This window comes from Stenella coeruleoalba, assembly GCF_951394435.1.
Source record: "Stenella coeruleoalba genome assembly, chromosome: X".
Classification (NCBI taxonomy): domain Eukaryota; kingdom Metazoa; phylum Chordata; class Mammalia; order Artiodactyla; family Delphinidae; genus Stenella; species Stenella coeruleoalba.
The window spans coordinates 121,430,779-121,452,549 of record NC_137152.1 but is presented as its reverse complement, the minus strand read 5'-3'; the positions used below and the strand labels follow the sequence as shown (position 1 = coordinate 121,452,549).

The 21,771-nt window shown below is 42.6% G+C and overlaps 1 protein-coding gene across 6 annotated transcripts in view; it reads left to right on the top strand.

Annotated features, from left to right (window-relative positions):
- The first annotated feature begins 6,402 nt into the window (after window positions 1-6,402).
- Window positions 6,403-21,771, top strand: part of LOC307180814 (melanoma-associated antigen 10-like) — a 51,778-nt gene continuing 36,409 nt past the window's right edge. For 3 of the 6 annotated variants that reach the window (XM_079911324.1, XM_079911318.1, XM_079911320.1), the window contains exons 1-2: window positions 6,403-6,586; window positions 8,949-8,990. Coding sequence is in view for 1 of the 6 variants with exons in the window: in XM_079911318.1 (XP_079767444.1) it covers window positions 8,989-8,990 (2 nt within the window). In the remaining 5 variants the exon portion in view is untranslated. The remainder of the gene's footprint in view (window positions 6,587-8,948; window positions 8,991-21,771) is intronic. The other 3 variants (XM_079911323.1, XM_079911319.1, XM_079911321.1) reach the window with 1 other exon arrangement.

Sequence of the window (21,771 nt, the reverse complement as noted above, 5' to 3'; positions counted from 1 at the left end):
GACTGAATAGTTATCCTGTCCTGTCCAAAATGGGGTGAGGATGAGGAGGGAAGGCAAAGAGAGGAGAGTAGAAGTGACGAAGCAGAAGGAATAGTATGTATAAAGATTAAAGATATAGACTCTGAAAGTACAAAGATTTCAAGGACTTTAAGGTAGTTAATTATGTTTGGAGAGGGAGGCAGAGGCCAGGGCAGGGCTCTGTAAGGGCAAGGTAAGGCTGTTTGACCTTATCCTCAAAGCCAGAAAGACACTAAACGATGTTAAGCAGGAGGGTGTAGGGGTAAAGTGATGGGGGGGTGGCAAGCAAATTACTAGGTCTGAGTGGTGGGTTAGACAAGACTCTCTGACTGCAATGAGAGTGGAAGGAAAAGGGAAGTTCAGGCAGAGCAACTTCAGTGTAATCATCTGCTTATGAGATGGCAGGTCCTGAATTATAGTAGTGGAAGTAGGAGTAGAGAAGGGATGACCTAAGAGAGATTTAGAAGCTGAAATCATTAATACATGAAAACTGACTGGACATTGGGTCTGAAGAAGAGGAGGCATCAACGATGACAACCATAAAATGGACAACCTGGAAGAAATGGACAAATTCGTAGAAAAGCACAACCTTCCAAGGCTGAACCAGGAAGAAATAGAAAATATAAACAGACCAATCACAAGCACTGAAATTGAAAATGTGATTAAAAATCTTCCAACAAAAAAAGCCCAGGACCAGCTGGTTTCACAGGTGAATTCTATCAAACATTTAAAAAGGAGGAAACACCTATCCTTCTCAAACTCTTCCAAAATATAACAGAAGGAGGAATACTCCCAAACTCATTCCACAAGGCCACCATCACCCTGATACCAAAACCAGACAAAGATGTCACAAAAAAAGAAAACTACAGGCCAATATCACAGATGAAAATAGATGCAAAAATCCTCAACAGAATACTAGCAAACAGAATCCAACAGCATATTAAAAGGATCATACACCATGATCAAGTGGGGTTTATCCCAGGAATGCAAGGATTCTTCAATATATGCAAATCAATCAATGCAATACACCATATTAACAAATTGAAGGAGAAAAACCATATGATTATCTCAATAGATGCAGAAAAAGCCTTAGACAAAATTCAACACCCATTTATGATAAAAAGCGTCAGAAAGTAGGCATAGAGGGAACTTACCTCAACATAATAAAGGCCATATATGACAAACCCACAGCCAGCACCATTCTCAGTGGTGAAAAACTGAAACCATTTCCACTAAGATCAGGAACAAGACAAGGTTGCCCACTCTCACCAATATTACTAAACTTAGTTTTGGAAGTTTTAGCCACAGCAATCAGAGAAGAAAAAGAAATAAAAGGAATCCAAATTGGAGAAGAAGAAGTAAAACTGCCACTGTTTGCAGATGACATGATACTATACATAGAGAATCCCAAAGATGCTACTAGAGAACTACTAGAGCTAATCAGTGAATTTGGTAAAGTAGCAGGATACAAAATTAATGCACAGAAATCTCTTGTATTCCAATACACTAATGATGAAAAATCTGAAAGAGAAATTAAGGAAACACACCATTTACCATTGTGACAAAAAGAATAAAATACCTAGGAATAAACCTACCTAAGGAGATAAAAGACTTGTATGCAGAAAACTATAAGACACTGATGAAAGAAATTAAAGATGATAAAAACAGATGGAGAGACATACCATGTTCTTGTATTGGAAGAATCAATATTCTGAAAATGACTATACTACCCAAAGCAATCTACAGATTCAGTGCAATCCCTATCAATCTACCAGTGGCATTTTTCACAGAACTAGAACAAAATTTTTCACAACTTGTATGGAAACAAAAAAGACCGTGAATAGCAAAAACAATCTTGAGAAAGCAAAACGGAGCTGGAGGAATCGGGCTCCGTGACTTCAGACTATACTACAAAGCTACAATAATCAAGACAGTATGATACTGGCACAAAAACAGAAATATAGATCAATGGAACAGGATAGAAAGCCCAGAGATAAACCCACACACATATCGTCAGCTTATCTTTCATAAAGGAGGCAATAACATTCAATGGAGAATAGACAGTCTCTTCAATAATTGGTGCTGGGAAAACTGGACAGCTACATGTAAAAGAATGAAATTAGAACACTCCCTAACACCATACATGAAAATAAACTCAAAATGGATTAAAGGCCTAAATGTAAGGCCAGACACTATAAAATCCATAGAGGAAAACATAGGCAGAGCACACTGTGACATAAATCACAGCAAGATCCTTTTTGACCCACCTCCTAGAGAAATGGGAAAAAACCCAAAAATAAACAAATAGGATCTAGTGAAATTTAAAAGCTTTTGCACAGCAAAGGAAACCATAAACAATACGAAAAGACAACCGTCAGAATGGGAGAAAATATTTGCAAATGAAGCAATTGACAAAGGATTAATCTCCAAACTATATAGGCAGCTCATGCAGCTCAATATCAAAAAAACAAACAACCCAATCCAAAAACGGGCAGAAGACCTAAATAGACATTTCTCCAAAGAAGGTATACAGATTGCCAACAAACACATGAAAGGATGCTCAACATCACTAATAATTAGAGAAATGCAAATCAAAACTACAATGAGGTATCACCTCATACTGGTCAGAATGGCCATTATCAAAAACTCTACAAACAATAAATGCTGGAGAGGGTGTGGAGAAAAGGGAACCCTCTTGCACTGTTGGTGGGAATGTAACTTGATACAGCCATTATGGAGAACAGTATGGAGGTTCCTTAAAAAGCAACATAGAACTACCATAAGACCCAGCAATCCCACTACTGGGCATATACCCTGAGAAAACCATAATTCACAAAGTGTCATGCCCCACAATGTTCATTGCAACACTGTTTACAGGACATGGAAGCAACCTAAGTGTCCATCATTGGATGAATGGATAAAGAAGATGTGGCACATATATACAATGGAATATTACTCAGCCATAAAAAGAAATGGAATTGAGATATTTGTAGTGAGGTGGATGGACTTAGAGACTGTCATATGAGTGAAGTAAGTCAGAAAGAGAAAAACAAATACAGTATGGTAACACATATATATGGAAACTAAAAAAAAAAAAGGTTCTGAAGAACCTAGGGGCAGGACAGGAATAAAGGTGCAGATGTAGAGAATGGACTTGAGGACACGGTGAGGGTAAGCTGGGACGAAGTGAGAGAGTGGCATGGACCTATATACACTACCAAATGTAAAATAGATAGCTAATGGGAAGCAGCCGCATAGCACAGGGAGATCAGTTCGGTGCTTTGTGTCCACCTAGAGTGGTGGGATAGCGAGGGTGGGAGGGAGACGCATGAGGGAGGTGATATGGAGATATATGTTTATGTATAGCTGATTCACTTTGTTATACAACAGAAACTAACACGCCATTGTAAAGCAATTATACTCCAATAAAGATGTTAAAAAAAAAAAAAGATGACAACCAGGCAGCCATCTGACTTGAGTGAGTAGAGGATGTAGGTAACATTTCTGGACATGGTAAAGACTGGAGGAGCAGGCTTGAGTGGAAGATGATGAGTTCAGCACTAGACATACGACAATGTAGGTGTCCGTGGGGAATGGTTGGTGGAGGTGTCCTGGAGGCAACTGGGTATCAAGGTCTTGAGCTCAGGGTTGAGGCTTGGACTCAAGACAGCAATCAGGAATCAAGGCTTCATCAATGTAGCAAAGGAGGTAATGCTGCAAGAAAGAAAGTGGGGCCAGAGAGGATGGTGACATCCCAGATCTCAGGCAAGTCCCTGGGATGGCCGCTGAGTGTAGATTATTGGTTTCGTGCAGGAAAGAATTCAAGAGCGAGCCATAGTACAGTGAAAGAAGGTTTATTCAGGGAGATACATGCCCCATAGACTGAGTGCGGGCCATCTCAGAAGGCAAGAGAGGCACCAGGGTACGGGGTGTCAGTTTTTATAGGGATGTGTAATTTCATAGGCTAATGAGTAGGAGGGGTATTCCAGCTATTTTGGGGAAGGCGTGGGGATTTCCAGGAATTGGGACACTCCCCACTTTTTGACCTTTTATTTTTGGCCTTGGAACACTCATGGCGCCTGTGGGTGTGTCATTTAGCATGCTGATGTGTTACAATGATGCTCAAAGTCTAGTGGAATTCAACTCATCTGCCATCTTGGACCTGGTTGGTTTTAACCAGTTTATGTCATGTCCTCAATGGCTGTATCATTCTTTTAAAGGTAGTGCCCTGCCGTCTTCCTGTCTCGAGACCAGTGGCCTCCCATTTTGGTACTCTATTTACAAACACTTTTGGGGATCCTCCCTGAGATTAAGAAAGTCTTAATTATGGTCCTTCGTCCAGCCTTCGATCTGAGGAAGCTTGCCTGCAGCCTCATGTGATTCCATTTCTAAAGGTAGCTGGACAATTTTTAACACAATTTTTGGTCCATTCCATTCCTAATCCTGTAGGCACCCTCGGCTTGAATTTTTTTAGGCACACAGATTGGAGGCATTCATGGCATTACAGTGTTTGGATTTGTCCATTCAAAGGCAAAGAGATACTGGGAGTCTGGATGCAGTGGAATGCAGAAGAAAGCACTAGCACTGTGAACCAGTTTAACAGCCCATAGTTTAGAAACTTAGATGGGGTGGAATGGAGACCTCCTCTGGCATGGGACTAGGTAGACTCCTTTGGCCAAGAGCAATTGTTTTTCTTGGTGGGTGTCTTCTCTGTGAGGGTTTCCAGCTTGGACTATTGTCTGGAATTTAGTGAGCTAGTCCCTTCCAACAAGGGCACAGGGCAGTCAGGCATGAGTAGAAACTGATGTACAAAAGTAAAATTTTCTAGCAAGCAGTGGAGGGGAGGGATGAATAGCTTGGTTTGGGGCTTTCCATCAATCCCCATTATCATACAGAATTGGGAGGACAAGGGTCCAGGGAAGTCAGTCAGCACAGAGTAGGCGGCCCCCACATCTAATAAGAAAATAACTTTCCTACCTGCCATGTCAAGGGTTACCCAAGGCTCCTCTGGAGAAATGATCAGGTGTCCTTGGGGAGCCAGGGAGGGTCCCGGGCCCCAACAGTCTTAGGTCCTCTCGGCCATCATTGGTTTGGGGGCTCAGAGTCCCCATCGGGACTGGGGGTGGTTCCACTTCCGGTGACCCTCTCGTTTGCATGTCAGGCAGGATCCCAGTGGACTTTTCCCATACAGGGAGCATTTGTCCTTCCAGTGGCCGTCTTGGCCACACTTAAAACAGATCCTTTCCTGGCGAGACGGTGGCCCTGATCCAGGCTTCCTGGATCCTGTCCCCGTCATGGGCTTCTGTAAGGGAGGGTAACCCTGAGGTGGTGCAGGGGTTAGGGCTGCCGCCAATAACTGTGCTTTTTGCTGAATCCTTTTTACCTCTTCAACCTTATCTCTATTGTTGAATACTCCAAAGGCCAAATCCGTGGGCTGATTCAGGGGTGTTTGGGGTCCCATAGCTGTCCAGATGTGGCGTTAGGGGTAAACAGGCCGGAAGACTGTCCCTCCTCAGAATTGGTGGGGGGGGCCGGGTAGGAGTTCCTGGTTGTGGACTCGGGGAGGTGGTCTCATAAGGGCATCACCTAAAACATCAGGCTCCCGTGGGGGAAGAAGGCACTTTGAAGGGATGTGAGCCAGTCACACCCGGCGGGAGCTCTTTAGACCTGGATCTTAGAATAGGGTCATGAACATTTGAACATATGGGACTCCCATCCCATCTACCTTTCCTTTTACAAAATAGATCCAGCTGCAAGATGGTATTGTCATTCAGTGACCCATTTTCCAGACAGATCTCTTGGTCCCCTAGTTTGTACTGGGGCCATGCAGTATTGCAAAAGAAAATTAATTTCTTTTTTCTTAAACCATCCTGTGTCTAAATTTTCCCCAATTAGCTAATATGCATCCTAGCAGGGAGTCCTTCAGGATGCTTGTAGTTGCCCCTATTTTTTTTTATTAGGATGTCTTGACAAGATGGGGGTGTGATGGATCCTGGCCAAGATGGTAGTTATTTGTCCCAGTGTCAACAGTGGGGTTCCTGTGGGCACCTGAAATCTGCCTGGTCAGTGAACCTGAGAAGGCCCCTTGGATTAGTCAAGGAAAGTAACAAGAGCCAGTGGGAGAAAAAGCAACCAGAATCCCAGGGCCTAAATCCTTCAGAGAGGGAGGGAGGAGACCTAGGCCCTAAGATAACTAAATGCGTTACTGTTATCACTGAAATAAAAGAAAAAGAAACAAATAAAGCCGAAGGGTAGGGCTGGAAGCAGTGATAGCGACACAAGGCCAAAACTCCCCTCCAAGGCCAAAACTCCCCTCCGGATATGGTCCTTGTGATGTTGAGGAGGGCCACCTCTCCAGACAAGTAGAAGAGGCAACACCCAACCTGTTGGCAAAGCCAGCAAGGAGGCTCGAGGATCAACAGACAGTCCAAGAAGGAAGATATAAGAGAAATCCAGGACAGTAGGGAAGGTACACAGCCACGACGCTTCCCAAGAGAGATTTGTAAGCCCTCTGAGAAAGGTGCTCGTCCACTACCTTCGCTCAGGGCTCGATAAAGTCCGAAAAAAGGTAAGAAGGCTGAGTGGGACTAGGAAGGTGCACAGATGCAACGCTTCCTAGGGGGGAAGGGACTGCAACCCTCTTGAGGGAAGTGCTCTCCCACAACATCTGCTTGGGGGTGCAGTGAGGCAGTAAGCCCCAAGAGCACTCGGGGAGGGCTGGGTCTCAAATCTAGAGGAGGACTCACAGAGTCCCCCAATTTGGGCCCTCTCGCAGTTCTGGTGTCCTGGAACCAGACTGGGACAAAGAACGAGTGGCGGGGGGATTGGGCTCGAGGAGCCACAGAGGGGAAACTCACCCAACTAAGTTGTCAATTACTTGCTGTGCAGTCTTAATTTGGATGTCCGGTGGCTGTCTAGGTGGATCTTCTAGAATCCAAAGAGATAGACCGATAGGAGAGTGAGAAAGATCAAGGGGAGAAAAGCCTTGGCCTCTGTGGGCTCCTTCACAGCCAGAGTACTGGTCTCTGCCAGATCCTGCAGGCAGTGTCAGCCATGACCTAAGGGACTACTTGAATCTACGTGGCTCAGGAAAAGTTCCAGCCACCCTCCAGAGGGGAGCCATAGCCCAGTAGGCGGATCGAGACTATGCCCTTTGAGGTCCTGCATTGGGCACCAGAAAAGATGCTTCAGGAAAGAAAGTTGGGTCACAGAGGATGGTCACACCCCAGGTCTCAGGCAAGCCCTTGGGACAGTGCTGAGTGTGGGTTCTTGGCTTCATGCAGGAAAGACTTCAAGAGTGAGCCATAGTACAGTGAAAGAAGGTTTATTCAGGGAGATACATACTCCACAGACAGTGTGGGCCACCTCTGAAGGTGAGAAGCCCCAGGATACAGGTAATTTCATAGGCTGAGTGGGAGGATTATTCCAACTATTTTCGGGAAGGGGGCAGGTTTCCAGGAATTGGGTCACTGCCCACTTTTTGACCTTTATCGTCCACCTTGGAACAGTCATGGCACCTGTGGGTGTGTCATTTAGCATGCTAATGTACAACAGTGAGTGTATACTGTTGCTGAAAGTCTAGTGGAAGTCAACTCATCCTTCATCTTGGACCTACTTGGTTCTAACCAGTTTATGTCGTGTCCTCAATGAATATATCATTCTTTTAAAGGTTGTGCCCTGCCCCCTTCCCGTGTCAGTAACTGAAGCCTTAGGATCTCCTGCAGTCCCCCACCCCTGCCTCACACCCCCAGCCATGTGAGGGCATACAGAGTAAGAAGGGAATGTGGTCCAGACAGAGCCCAAAGAGGAGCAGTAACACATAAGGGGAAGGAGCCCCTAAGACCAGCAGCCAGCAAAGGGGACTGAGAATGGGCAGCTAGACAAGTACAAGAGAGGCCAGGAAGAAGTGGTGCTATGGACAAAAGCAGAGGGAGGGAAAAGGGTGTTTCCAGAAGGATGGAGGGGTGGGAATGTTCATTGCTGTCATTTGCTGCTGCTGGTTTCAGAAAGGACAGGACTGAAAAATCTCCTTTGGATTTATGGACAAAGAAGTCTTTGTTGAAGTTTGTAAGAGCACTTTCTGTGGGGTTATAGGAGCAGTGGCCAAATCGCAATGGATTGATAAGTAAGGGAGGAGGGAAGAAAGATAACAAATGTGAAGGTCTCCTTCAAGAACTTTTGGTTACAAGAAAAGCTGGAGGGGATGTAGAATTGATAAAGGTTGTGATGAGTTAGTTATTTTTTTATGTGGGAGAATCTTAAATATACTTTTAGGCTGAGGAGAAGGAAACAATGGACAAAGAAAGGAGGAGGAGAAGGGAGAGAGGGAGGGAAAGAATGAGGCCCAAGGATTGGGGGTGGGGTACGGCACTGGGCACAGAGGAAAAGAGGCAAGTATGGCTGTCATTCAGGAACATGAGAGTTTGGGGCTCCAGAATCCCTCCTGTGGCAGGCAGAATAATGGGCCCCCACAGATGTCTACACCTTCTTCAACCAGAACCTGTAGATGTATTATCTTACATGGTAAAAGGGAATTAAGGTTTCTAGTTTGCTGACCTTCAAATAGGGAGATGACCCTGGATTATCTGGGTAAGCCCAATGTAATCACAAGGGCCCTTATAAGTGGAAAAGGGAGGCCAAAGAGAAAACCAGAGATATGGCAGCCTGAGAAGGACTTAGCTCAACATTGCTGGCTTTGAAGATGGAAGAAGGGGGCCAGGAGGCAAGGAATACAGGAAGACTATAGGACAAAGAAACAGATTCTCCCCTAGAGCCTCCAGAAGGAACACAGCCTGGTAAAACTCATTTTGAACTACTGACCTCCAGAACTGTAAGATCATATATGTGTGTTAAGTCCCTAAGTTTATGATAATTTGTTATAGTAGCCATAGGGAACCAATACATCTCCCCGCATGTTTATTTCCTTCCAGGGTTCTAGACACTCAGAAATAATCAAGGCTCACCAGTTGAATGTGAGTATGGATTTATTAATTTGGGCAAACATTTTAAACTCCCAGAATACAGGCTCCTGCTCAAATTCTGTTGGAAAAATCTGGCTTGGGCTAGCAAGAAATCCATTCTGCAAATATTTATTACACACAAAGTACTATACTAGGTGCTAGGATTACAACAGACAACAAAATAGACAAGGCTGAACAGTACCAGAATAGAGGGAGATTTCTAGTAACATGGATCAAGAATGGGGTAACTGTAGCACAAGTGTTCAATCTTTAGCTTTGCATCTTTAGAAAAGTCTTGTCCTAGTTCACTGATTTTGTCAGCTATGTTGCTGTCCCCATAGGTGAGCAAAGAACACCTTTAAGTCAGAATAGGAAAGGATTGGATTGCCTGGGCTTTTCTCCAAGTGCTTAGTGAAGGACATGTGTGGGTAGGGAGAAGCTGTACAAGTTGGAGCTTTGACGGGTGTCAGGGCAAAAGAACAAGGGGCCAAAAGCATTTGGGATAGACGTAAAAGCCATAGAGGTGGCAATGGAGCTAGAGGGCAGTGATGCCAGGAAGGCAATGCCACACTGGGAGAAAGTATAGCTACTGATGATCTGAATATCTGAGGATGTGCCTGATCCCTGTGGATGTTGTAGCCCTGTCCTAGCTCTCCTAGCTCTCCATGCTATGACTGCTTTAGCACTGATAATAGTGTGTTGTCAGTGTTGGTTACCTGGCTGTCTCCCACAGGATTGTGAACTCTTTGAGGGGAGGGAGTGTTTATGTCTTTACTTCCCAGGTGCATGCAAGTGCAAAGCATAGAACAGTCACTGTTTCTCTGCCTCTGGGAGGAGTGGAGCACCGAGACAGAGACTACAAGCCACAGTGTAAGAGATAGATATCCCTGAAAGGGAGTCAAGGAGGGAAAAAGGAAAGGAGGAAAGAGTCATCCTTTTAACCTTTTTCTCTGTTGCTGCCAGCCTGCCAAACCTCCTCCTCCATTATTGACCTTTTCATTCTCCCCACCCACCTCCTTGAGGGATTGATTGACAACTATTAATAAATGAAACTCACTTGAAAGATGTCTTCAGCAAGCAGCCAGGGAGGGAAATTCCAGGAACTAAGGGATGCAGGAGCATGGACATCTGCATTTAAGGTCCTGTCTGTGAGCCTTTGGGGCAGCCCCTGAACTCTGGCTTCTGGAAAGGATGCTCACTTCTAAGGGACTTACTTAGGGCCTCAGATTCCCACTTTACAGGAGACCCAGAGACCAAGTAGAGACAGGCCTGCACAGCAGTGTCTCAGCAGGGACTCCCTGAAATCTTGGTATAGGAAGAACCCTGAGTTTGGCACATTGTATCAAGCAGAAAAGTGAAGCACATCTTTCCACATCAGAGAAAGGGATTCCCAGGAAAGAGAGAACTGGTTCTGGTTCTTTCCCACCTCTTCTGCCATAGGTACCATCCTTCATCCACAGCCTCATCACCCTAGTTCCCAGGAAAACATTAAATTGAAGCCAATAACTGTTTCATTTAATGACATCTGCTCAATTTATTACAATTATTCAGATCTGAACATTTTTAATAGTATAGCCTTCCTCTGATATAAACACAATTTTTACGCAGAATGAATATTTAAATTGTTTCTTTTAGGATGTGTAAACCAGCAAATCAGAGCAAGCCTACTATATTAATGATTCTTTTCTCATCAGCCGCTGTGGATCTCACACTTCACAGGTAGCAGAAGTTTCACCTTTTTCCCAGGGTTTCAAGTTAGGAAGAGTGTATTCAGAACCAGGGGTAAAGGATGTAATGTGAAATCAAGAAAGAAGAGTGGTGCAGTCTCCTCCGGGAGCTATGTGGAAACATCTTCATCTTGTAATGATGCCTCCAGTCATTGGTATATCAGGAATTTAGTGCTCCCTCCCAGGCTGCCCGCTGAAGCCATATTTCAAGCGGATTTCATTTAGTTGTCAATCATCCGAGGAAATGGAGGAGGAGGCTTGGGGGCTGGCAGCAGCAAAGAAAAAGAAAAAGCAGGGCTTCCCCGGTGGCGCAGTGGTTGAGAGTCTGCCTGCCGATGCAGGGGACACGGGTTCGTGCCCCGGTCCGGGAAGATCCCACATGCCGCGGAGCGGCTGGGCCCGTGAGCCATGGCCGCTGAGCCTGCGCGTCCGGAGCCTGTGCTCCGCAACCGGAGAGGCCACAACAGTGAGAGGCCCGCGTACCGCAAAAAAAAAAAAAAAAAAAAAAAAAGATAAAGGAGGAGAGGATGTTCCTTTCTTCCCTTTCCCCTTTCAAGGCTGTCTAGATTTATCTCTTTTCTTCTTTTCACAATGCTGGAAGCTCAAGATAAAACTTCAGCTGCATTTCTCAAATTGTGGTTGGTTGTCTCTTGTGCCCCTCCTCCCTGACTCTGTGAGATCAACAGGGGGAAAGAATATTCTACAGATAGGAAACAACATGTGCAGTGTCCCAGAGGTTCGAGAGAGCAAGTAGCTGTTGAGGAACCGTTAATAGTTAAGTGTAGCTCAAAAGGAGAGTACGGGTGGGTGCAGAGGGCAGAGAACAGAGTGTAGGGGCATATGATGAAGATGTAGGTATAGAGATAAGTAGAAGTCAGTTGTGCAGAATTGTATAGGCCAGCATGAGGAATTTGAACTTTATCTGAAGATCAATGGGGACCCATTGAAGGATGTTAAGTAATAGAATAGCATGGTCAGGTGAGATTTAGTAAGATCTTTTTGACTTCTGCTGGTAGACATGAATGGTGAGGAATAACACTGGTAGCAGTCTTTACACAGCATTGTGGGGCCTCCTGCTCTGAGCAGGCCTTTGACACACCCTAAATCTTTGCTGCAGCATACCTGGGCACTCCAAATTTGGAACATAAAGATCACATTTCATAGTAGGAAAGCCTTCTGTTTATTGACTTCCTATTATTCTGATGTCACTTCGTGTAAGGGTTATAGACATAAATAATTGCAACAGAACTTTCAAGAGTAAATGTTATTGCTGTGGATTGAAAACAAAACAAAAATAATTCCATTACTGGGTGGAAATGATAATATTAGGCTAAGTAATTTCTCTGCTATGGTAACTGCAGAATGAAAAGATAATAAATACAATATTAAAGGTGGACATGAGGATTGGGCAGAGCAAAAACTTAGTCATCATCGTGAAAACCTCACTTCCCACTCAAACTGCCTTTGCCTACACACAGACTGAAAGCAAATGTCTGAGGTCAGTGCACCTTATACTGTAATGTGCTTGCAAATCCCCCAGGGATGTTAGTAAAATGTAAGTAAGTAAAATGTTAGTAAGATTTTGACTCAGAGGGTCTGGGGCAGGCCTGAGATGTTACATTTCCAACAATTTCCCAACAGATACTGCAGATGCTGGTCCCTGGCCACAGCTGGAATAGCAGAGACTGAGCAAGTCTCAAGCCAAGCCTTAAATGGGCCAGGCCAGGGCAGCTGCCTAGTTCCTGAGAGGAAATGCTCAGGTGGGAGTGCCATCCCTGGGTGCCAGGTAAAAAATGATCATGATAATGATCACAGTTCTAGGCTCAGTGTTGGGATTCTAGCAGCCCGATCTACAGTACCTAGATCTCTTCCCTTATGGAGTTCTGGACTGGAGAGCTAGATGCCTGAGTCAGGCAGGAGGAGAAGGAAATAACAGCTCCATTATTGGTAAAGTCTGAATGAGAGACTTTGGCTTAGTGAGCAGTCACCATGGGCTTGCCAACCCTTCATCCCAACTCTGCAGATGAGACCACCCAGGCATTAGCACAGCTGGTCAATCCCTTGCCTTCTCCTGAGGGTCAGGCCCCTTTCTGCTTGGCAGAGAGCAGATCATAAAAGCTTCACTGTGTCCTGAATGTGGGCTGGCTCCTAAAACAGAGTGGGAGGAGGGGGCTGCTCAGGAGGAAGGAAACAATATTTTAAAGTTCTTTTCCATGTTTATCTTCTTCCCCCACTGCACACACTCACATACCCACATACTAACTAAACAGCAAGCTTTCTCAGGGCAGGGATTTAATCTGCATTGTTCACCATAGTAGTTACTGCTAGAATATTGCCCAATGCCTAGTAAATGCTGAAAAATATTTGGTGAATGAATGAACTTTCAGACCACTCTGTAAGGTAGATATTATTTTATCCTCATCTTTCCAATGAGGAAACAGAGGCACAGAGTGGTGAAACAATACGCACAAACAACCTGCCTTCTTTCAGCCAATGAAACATTAAATTACATTGCCCTTTTCTCATAGCTTTCCAACTGCCACTGCCTGGAAATGTCCATTCAATCAATAATACCCAGCATGCATTTTTCCCTTCCTCCTTTCTAACAGAACCCTAGATTTTGTTTGAATCTGTTCCTTCCACATTGATCACACTATGCATTAGGTTAACCTGACCCTTTTAGCACCTGAGACACATTTGATTGGTTCGAGATAATCCATCCCCCTTTGCCCTTAATTAGTTCAGAAATGGGAATGAGAAATGAAAAATTGGCTAAGGGATTCTGGGAGAGTTTTAGTTCATTCTTTTGACAGAATTTCCACCAGTGATGCTCTCCCTCCTTCTGAAAGCAAGAGAAAAAGCAAGTAATGCCATTTCTGTCCCATAACCCAAGAAGGATAGCAATAGGATAGAGTCTGTGGACAGCAGAGTGGAAAGAACTTGAGTTCCTGATGATATTAATAAGCCACTGGATCAACCTGCCCTAAAGCCCACCCTACCTCTGCATTATATGATGCAATCAACTTCCTTTTGGTTTGAACTAACTTGATTTGATTTTTTCTTTTATTTGAATACAAATGTATAGTAAATGATACATAACAACCTTATCTCTGCTCCCACCTAAAGGAAGAGGGTGAAAGAGAGATAGAATATTAAATACATTCATCAGACTCTGACTCATTCATGTCCCTCCACCCCTTGGCTTCCTCTCCTGTGTTTTGGTCATCCAGAGTTATAGGGTGATGAAAACATTCCCCCTTAGACTTCTTGAAGAACACTGTAGTCATTGAAAGTATATCTGTATGGAAGAAAGGATGGTCAAAATATCTCGAGCTTTACATGTTCATCAGCCACCTATTAAACTAAATGTTTAGGGAACTTCACTTTCAAGATATCTTACTGATAACTTATGTTTACCTCTCCTCCCTCCCAAAATCCCGTTGAAGGTGTGAGAGAAGTGTAAATATAAGAATAATCCCATACTGCCATTAGAAGGCCTTGAAGAATGCTATCAGTAGTCTACAACATGGAGCAAATTTTGGAAGCTAGAATTTAAATGGGATAAAATTAATGGTGAATCTTAACAGAACTGAGTAAACTAAAGCTCTGTGTAGGTGTGAAAGAGACCTCTGAACTCAGGAAGACCTAATGATTAGAGGCAACTATAGGTGAGAGTGGAAAAAAGCCATAGAGGGAATATTCAAAGTAGTTAAGAGTAGGGGAGCAGCTTCAGTGATAATTTCTTAAAGCAGCTGATTGATTGTGTAATTTTCTTCAAAGTATGAGTCTATTCTGGGAGAGTTCCACAGGTATCTTCAAGGTGTACAAGGGATATAGAGCTCCTGAAATGCTTGTCCCCAACCCCAACATAGTCAGGATTCTGTAATTAGAATCTTGAGTCAGTGCATAGGGAACAGGAAATTTTACTTATTCTGTGGTAATACACACATCTATTAGTATTGATCAATCAGTGATTCTCTACCTTGGCTGTATATTGTAATCACTTGGATAGCTTTAAATACTGACACTGAACAGTGGTTACCTTTCGAAGAGTATTAAGTGGGAGGGGCAAGAAGGAGTTTTTCTGGAGTGCTAGAAATGGCCTATATCAGGGGTCAGAAATGCTCATTCCTTTACATATTGTCCGTCACTGCTTTTGTACTACAAGAGTTCAGTAGTTGTGACAGACAGTGGCTGGACCATAAAACCAAAAACATTTGGCCCTTTACAGAAAAAGTTTGCCAACCTTTGGTCTATATCATTTTTTTAAAAAATATTTATTTATTTATTTAGGCTGCGCTGGGTCTTAGTTGCGGCACGTGGGATCTTTAGTTGTGGCATGAGGACTTCTTAGTTGCAGCATGAAGACTTCTTAGTTGTGGCATGCGGACTTCTTAGTTGTGACGTGCATGCGGGATCTAGCTCCCCGACCAGGTATTGAACCCAGGCCCCCTGCATTGGGAGCACAGAGTCTTACCCACTGGACCACCAGGGAAGTCCTGGTCTATGTCTTTATCTGAGTCACAATGTGTTGTATATATATGTGTATAAGACTCAGATAAAGATCTATTGAGCAGTACACTTACAATTTTTGTACTATACTGTGGGTAAATTAAACCCCTAAAAAGAGGAAAATTCAAGTGCTGGGGTACCACCTCTAGATAGTCTTATTTAATTGGTCTATGTTATGGTAGCAGGGTTTTTAAAAGCTCCTAAGGCAATTCTAATAAGCAAACAAGATTGAGAACAACAGAGTTAGATCCTCATTTATATGAACAGACAAACAAGGATCACCAAATCCTTAAGGAAAACCAACCACATGAATGAAAGACACCAAGTACACATATTAAAAAAAAAAACCTGAAGAAACAGTTAATAAAGAAAACATATAAAACTTAGATGTCATTATTAGTCTATAAAATATAAGAGGGTAGAAATCTACTAACTAAGAGCAGTCAGCTCTGCAAAGGAATTAATCAGATAAACTACTTATTTTGAACAATCATTATTGTAAAATCTCTCAGTCAAATGATTAAACAGCAGAAAGATAATACATGTGTTGCAAATTAGTGAACTGGAAGATTAATTGGTGGCATTCTCCCCAGATATGGTGCCAAAGAAAAGGATAGGAAAATTATGGGAGAGAAGTTAGGAGACTTAGAGGACAGATCTAAAAGAGTAAATGTCTAGACAATAGGAGTACCAGAAGTAAGTAACAAAGAGAATGAAATAATAGTGAACCAAATAATAGTGAACTAAAATGTCCCTGTATTAGTGAAAAACTTGAGTCTTAAGATTGAAAGTGTTCACCTAATTAGTGCTGATCTGAGGGAAATTTATCTATTTGAGGAGGGAAATGGGAAAGGTTTAGTTAACAAAATTAGAATGTGTTGGGACTTCCCTGGTGGTGCAGTGGTTAAGAATCCGCCTGCCAATGCAGGGGACACAGGTTCGAGACCTGGTCCGGGAAGATCCCACATGCCGCGGAACAACTAAGCCCGTGCGCCACAACTACTGAGCCTGTGCTCTAGTGCCTGTGAGCCACAACTACTGAGCCCATGTGCCACAACTACTGAGCCCGCGTGCCTGGAGCCCATGCTCTGCAACAAGAGAAGCCACTGCAATGAGAAGCCTGTGCACCGCAACGAAGAGTAGCTCCCGCTCGCCACGACTAGAGAAAGCCTGCGTGCACCAATGAAGACCCAATGCAGCCAAAAATAAATAAATTTATTTTAAAAATGCTATAGAATGTGTTATATTGGTAGATCAAGAGAGAAACAGATAAGTTACTAAGCAGGCTATAATGTGTCCTTATTCCAGTGACCAAGACAAGCCAAGAACATAATTGGAGTTCAACTTGAGTGTCCAAGCAAAATTTAACTATACAAGTGTGACTACCAGGTGTTCCAATTTTAGGCTCCTTTATGTAAATTATATAGAACTGAGAAGAGCCATATATAAGTAAAATAACCAGTAATTAGGGGGAAAAACACATGATCTATCTAGCTTCCAGTTAAAGGAAGGCCAAGGCAAGAGGTTTGGAGGGAATTGTGCAGTGGAGAGAGGTAAGATCACATGGATATATTCTTGGGCTAAATAAAAAGGATTTACCGGGCCTGTCTGGGCCTGTAGAGAAAATAATAGCTCATGTTTCTGCACAGTTAGGGCTTGCTGAGCAAATCTTACTGAAACTTGGGACCTGGGATAAAAGGGCAAGCCTTGGAAGGTAATTTACAATTGTGTAGTAAGAGAACTCCAGACAGATTTATCACTCAAAGTATGTGTTACATTTCATTCCTAGATTGTAAAGCTGGAGACAATGGTCTGATCTTTCCCCTAGAAAGATTTATTTACATTCTAAAAGGTTAGAGTAAGGCTACCAGATCGTTCCCAAGGAGCAAAGATTTTTTTCTCTCCTTTCAACAGGGACAGCCCCACCCCACCCCGCCTTCTATATAAATGCCCAGAATCACTTCTTCTGCATTCCTTGTCTGCAATATAAATTGTGTAGGGTGACATCTAACTCTCATCTTGTCATCCAAAGCATAAGAAATTAGGACACAGGAGAACTACAAAATTGTTATTTTCTTGAAAGTAAATAATGATTAATCTACTCTGTTCCAGAAATCTCATGTGCATTCAGGATAATATTAATAAATAGGAATATTAACAGGCTGCAAACTCTGGACCTTTTTTTTTTTTTACCTCTCATTAACATGGTTACAGTAAGTATAAGTAGATCAGATGTTTGTGCATCCATATTATGTCATGTTTTCTACCAGTTGCTTTGCTACACATGAGGAAATCCCAGAGACAGAAGATGGGAGATATCATTTTCCTCATAGCTTTTGTGGATTGCCTTAGATAAAAAAAAAACAAACAAAAAAACGGCTGTGGCACCTTGCTGCCTTGATTGCTTAACATGTTCCTAACTTCCATTAAGGAGAATCATGCTTACCCAAAGAGTAAGAATGGGTAGAATAGCCACCCAAATGACAAAGGACAGCTGAAAAGGTGAAGAGTATTAAAGAGAAGACAAAAGACCAAATTGCATTAGCCAGACTAGGCTCTATTATGCCGTGGGGGTAAATTACCTTAAACCACAGAGCTTAACTCAACAAAGGTTTATTTCCTTCTCAATACAAATACAAAATATTTACTTGTGGTAACAGCCCTAATTTATCTTTCCTTTGAGACGATGCAGTCCATTCAGAGATTTTTACACTGGTCAAATAAGCATGCCCTTGATTTAATCCTGCTCTAAGGTTGTTTTAAGAAGCTATTGCCAACAAAAAAACTCCTTTGTTTTATCTTTTACTCATTGAGGCTAACTTGCAATTGTCTCTTCCAATTTTACAAGTCCTCACATTTGTGAACTCTTACCTTTTGTCACTGCTTGCAAACCAGCCAATTCTTTTCTGACCTTGGCACTTTTAATAACTTGTCAAATGTGGTCAACAGTGACTAACACACAGTGCCAACATGCTCTATTCCAATCTCTTCTCCTAGAGCTAAACATTCATTAGGTAAATTATCTGCCTTACAAATTAATACAGGCAAAAGTTTCAGTAAATATTTCACCATTACAAAACATGGATCACCATTCTTCCAACCCCTGATAACAGTTTATTTGGTATCCCTCATCTGGTACCTCAGCCAATGCTATTATTATTAATTTTATTGGTTTTTTGTTATGGCAATACCCTCCTGTTTCAGTCTGGATAGACTAGATTATGCTGTTATAATAAACAACCTAAAAATATCAGTGGCTTGAAACATTAAAATATTTCTTTTTCATACTGTCTGTTCAATGTTGACAGCAGGAGGGCTTTGCTCATTGTAGTTACTCAGAGTCTAGACTTACAGAGGCTTTAGATAAATGTGGGTTTTCACAGTCACTACTGCAGAGGAAAGAAAATGTTGCAAATTGTGTACTGCTATTAAAACTTTCATGGAAGGGATATGTCATGTCTTCTCTAATCTTATTAGCTAACACTGGGTTGGCCCAAAAGTTCTTTCGGGTTTTTCTGTAAGATATTCTGGAAAAACCTGAACGAACTTTTTGGTCAGCCCAATCCATGTCACAAAGCCACACGTAACGTCAAGGGGTGTGGGAAGTACAATGTGCCCAGAAGAAGAAACAGAAACATTTGAAAAACAACACTAATGACTTATCACAAGAAACCTAGACACATCCCAGATCATTTTTTGAATTCTGTAGATAAAGGGAAACACTGAAATTTTCTACAGAGAAAGAGGTTACCTACAAAAAAAGGTGAATCTGACTTGTATCAGACCTCTCATCTGCAATGCAGGATGTTAGAAACAGTGGAATAATGTATATACAATGCTGAAGGAAAAGGATTTTAAACTAGAATTCCCTAGCCAGGAAAATTATCAATTAAGTATGATGGCAAAATAAAGGCCTTCTGAGCCACACAAAGACTCAGAAAACTAACAAAACATGCCATATAGCTGAAATAATTATTCTGAGATATACCTGGGCAAAAGGAAAACAGAATCCAAGCAAAAATAAGGCAAAATATAGGAAACAGTGGTGAATAAAAAATAAAACTTGCAGTTTACAATATATAGCTATTGATAATAAAGCTACAAAATTAACACAATTTTTTTTTTTGCGGTACGCGGGCCTCCCACTGTTGTGGCCTCTCCCGTTGCGGAGCACAGACTCCAGACACGCAGGCCCAGCGGCCATGGCTCACGGGCCCAGCCGCTCTGCGGCATGTGGGATCTTCCCGTACGAGGGCACGAACCTGTGTCCCCTGCATCAGCAGGCGGACTCTCAACCACTGCGCCACAGGGAAGCCCAAAATTAACATAATTTTTAATGTAATGGCTTATAAAATAGCAGTGATATACTATTGAAAATAATGATTTGAAATAAAAATTCAGTTGATATCAATAAAACCTGTATACTGTGGTAGGGGCAGAAAATAAAAGCTTACTGAAAGTCTTGTTTGGGAGAGAAACTAAATTTTGATTAATATTCTTTGTCGACAGGAGGTTGTAAGTTTAAATATATTTGCTAGAAATTTGAAGGCAACAACTTGCAGAATGGAAAAAAATATTAGAGCTTACAAAAGAGTAGATTATGGTAGAGAGGAGAAATAAAATGCTATCCATCTAGCAAAAATGAGAGGACAAGAAAATGGAGAAAGAAATTATGAGGAAACCAAGATAAACATAAAAATTAAAACCAAGTAACAAAAACTACATCATGGGTGTTCCATTTCTTGTATTGGCAACATGAAGAGCTCCGTGGATCCACTCCCAGTGAAATTCATAGCCATTATTATTATTATTATATTTTTTTTGCGGTACACAGGCCTCTCACTGTTGTGGCCTCTCCTGTTGCGGAGCACAGGCTCCGGATGCGCAGGCTCAGCGGCCATGGCTCACGGGCCCAGCCACTCTGCGGCATGTGGGATCCTCCCTGATCGGACACGAACCCGTGTCCTCCGCATCGGCAGGTGGACTCGCAACCACTGTGCCACCAGGGAAGCCCCATAGCCATTATTTTTTAAACAACTGTATAAAGTATCTGGAAAAAGTCCTAAGGGAATATGCAAATTAAGAAACACTTTTTCAAAAAAGTTTACTGACACTTGGTAAGAGCAGAGTCTATGGTATTAGAACCATGACCCACTTCCTTCCTCCACCCTCCCAGCACAGTGTTAAGGAAACTCCACTCCAGGTGCATGCAGCCAAGAACATAGAGTTCCCTTTCCTTCCAGTTCCCCGTCAAGGGCTTTGGGTATCTTCCTGGGAAGGATGGGAATGAGCATTTCTCATCCCATCCCAAGCTACCTGTTTCAGAAGCTAAGTTTCAGGAGAGTAAGGCTGAGAAGTGGAGAATCCCTTCTTTCACCCAGCCCCCAGTTGTGGGACAGAGTCTTTCCCTTAGGAACAGTGCACTGAGAATACTGGAACCCTTATTTTCCTCACCCCGGCAGAGTTACCATGCCAAGAGAGGCAAGCCAGAAAGACCTGAGGCAACTGACCACTTCCCCTCCATGCCAAGCAACCCACTACTAAAGCAGGGGTATTATTTAGAAAAAAAAATTCTACTCTCCCTGCTTTCAGCTCCAAAGCAATGGGCTCAGAGATTTTGACCAGAAAGATGCAATCCATAAGAACAGAGATCTCTGAAGACTACCTAAAGGAACTGACTTCATTTGATACAGAGTATGGGGAAGTCCAAGCCTAAAAGCACTCTTAAAAACAATGGATGTTGTTATGACAAGCAGTTAAGTGGATACTGGTACATCTATTAGAGACATAAGCTAAACCACAGGCTAGATAGTTTGCCAGAAAGAACCAGAGAAAGAGATGGCTAATGCCCTACTGGATCAGAACAAGTCTCAAAAATTGAACTCAAAAACTGTATCTGTACCCTCTTGCGGGAGGGAGATGCAAGAGGGAAGAGATATGGGAACATATGTATATGTATAACTGATTCACTTTGTTATAAAGCAGAAACTAACACACCATTGTAAAGCAATTATACTCCAATAAAGATGTAGAAAAACAAAAAACTATCTGTAAAGGAGTCCAAATTTAATGGGATCAGTCTGTGGAACAATTTATGTCCCAGAGCATAGTTGAAAACAATCAAGAACTGGTCAGTAATCACTGGAGTTTAAAGATGGTGTGGTCAGGTAAAGAGACAAAGACAGGTGTGGTCAGGTAAAGAGACAAAGGCAGGTATGCTAAAACCACTGTCATCCTAGTATGACTGTGCATATGCCTGAGGTTTGCCTTCTGAAGAGTGACACCAGAGGTTGCACTCTGGGGGAAATACACTTCACTAAGATAATATAGCTAGTCATCAAATAACTAAGTAAACAAATAACAAAACAAGCCCCAGAATGGGCAGCAATTCCAAGAGTTGCTACAGTGAATTACCCAAAATGTTTCCAACAAAATATCATGAGACATGCTAAGAAACATGAATGCCTAACCCATATGTGGGGAAAGAGCAGGCAACAGAAACTGCCTGTGAGAGCAACCACATGTCAGATTTTAAAAAGATTTCAAAGTAGTCC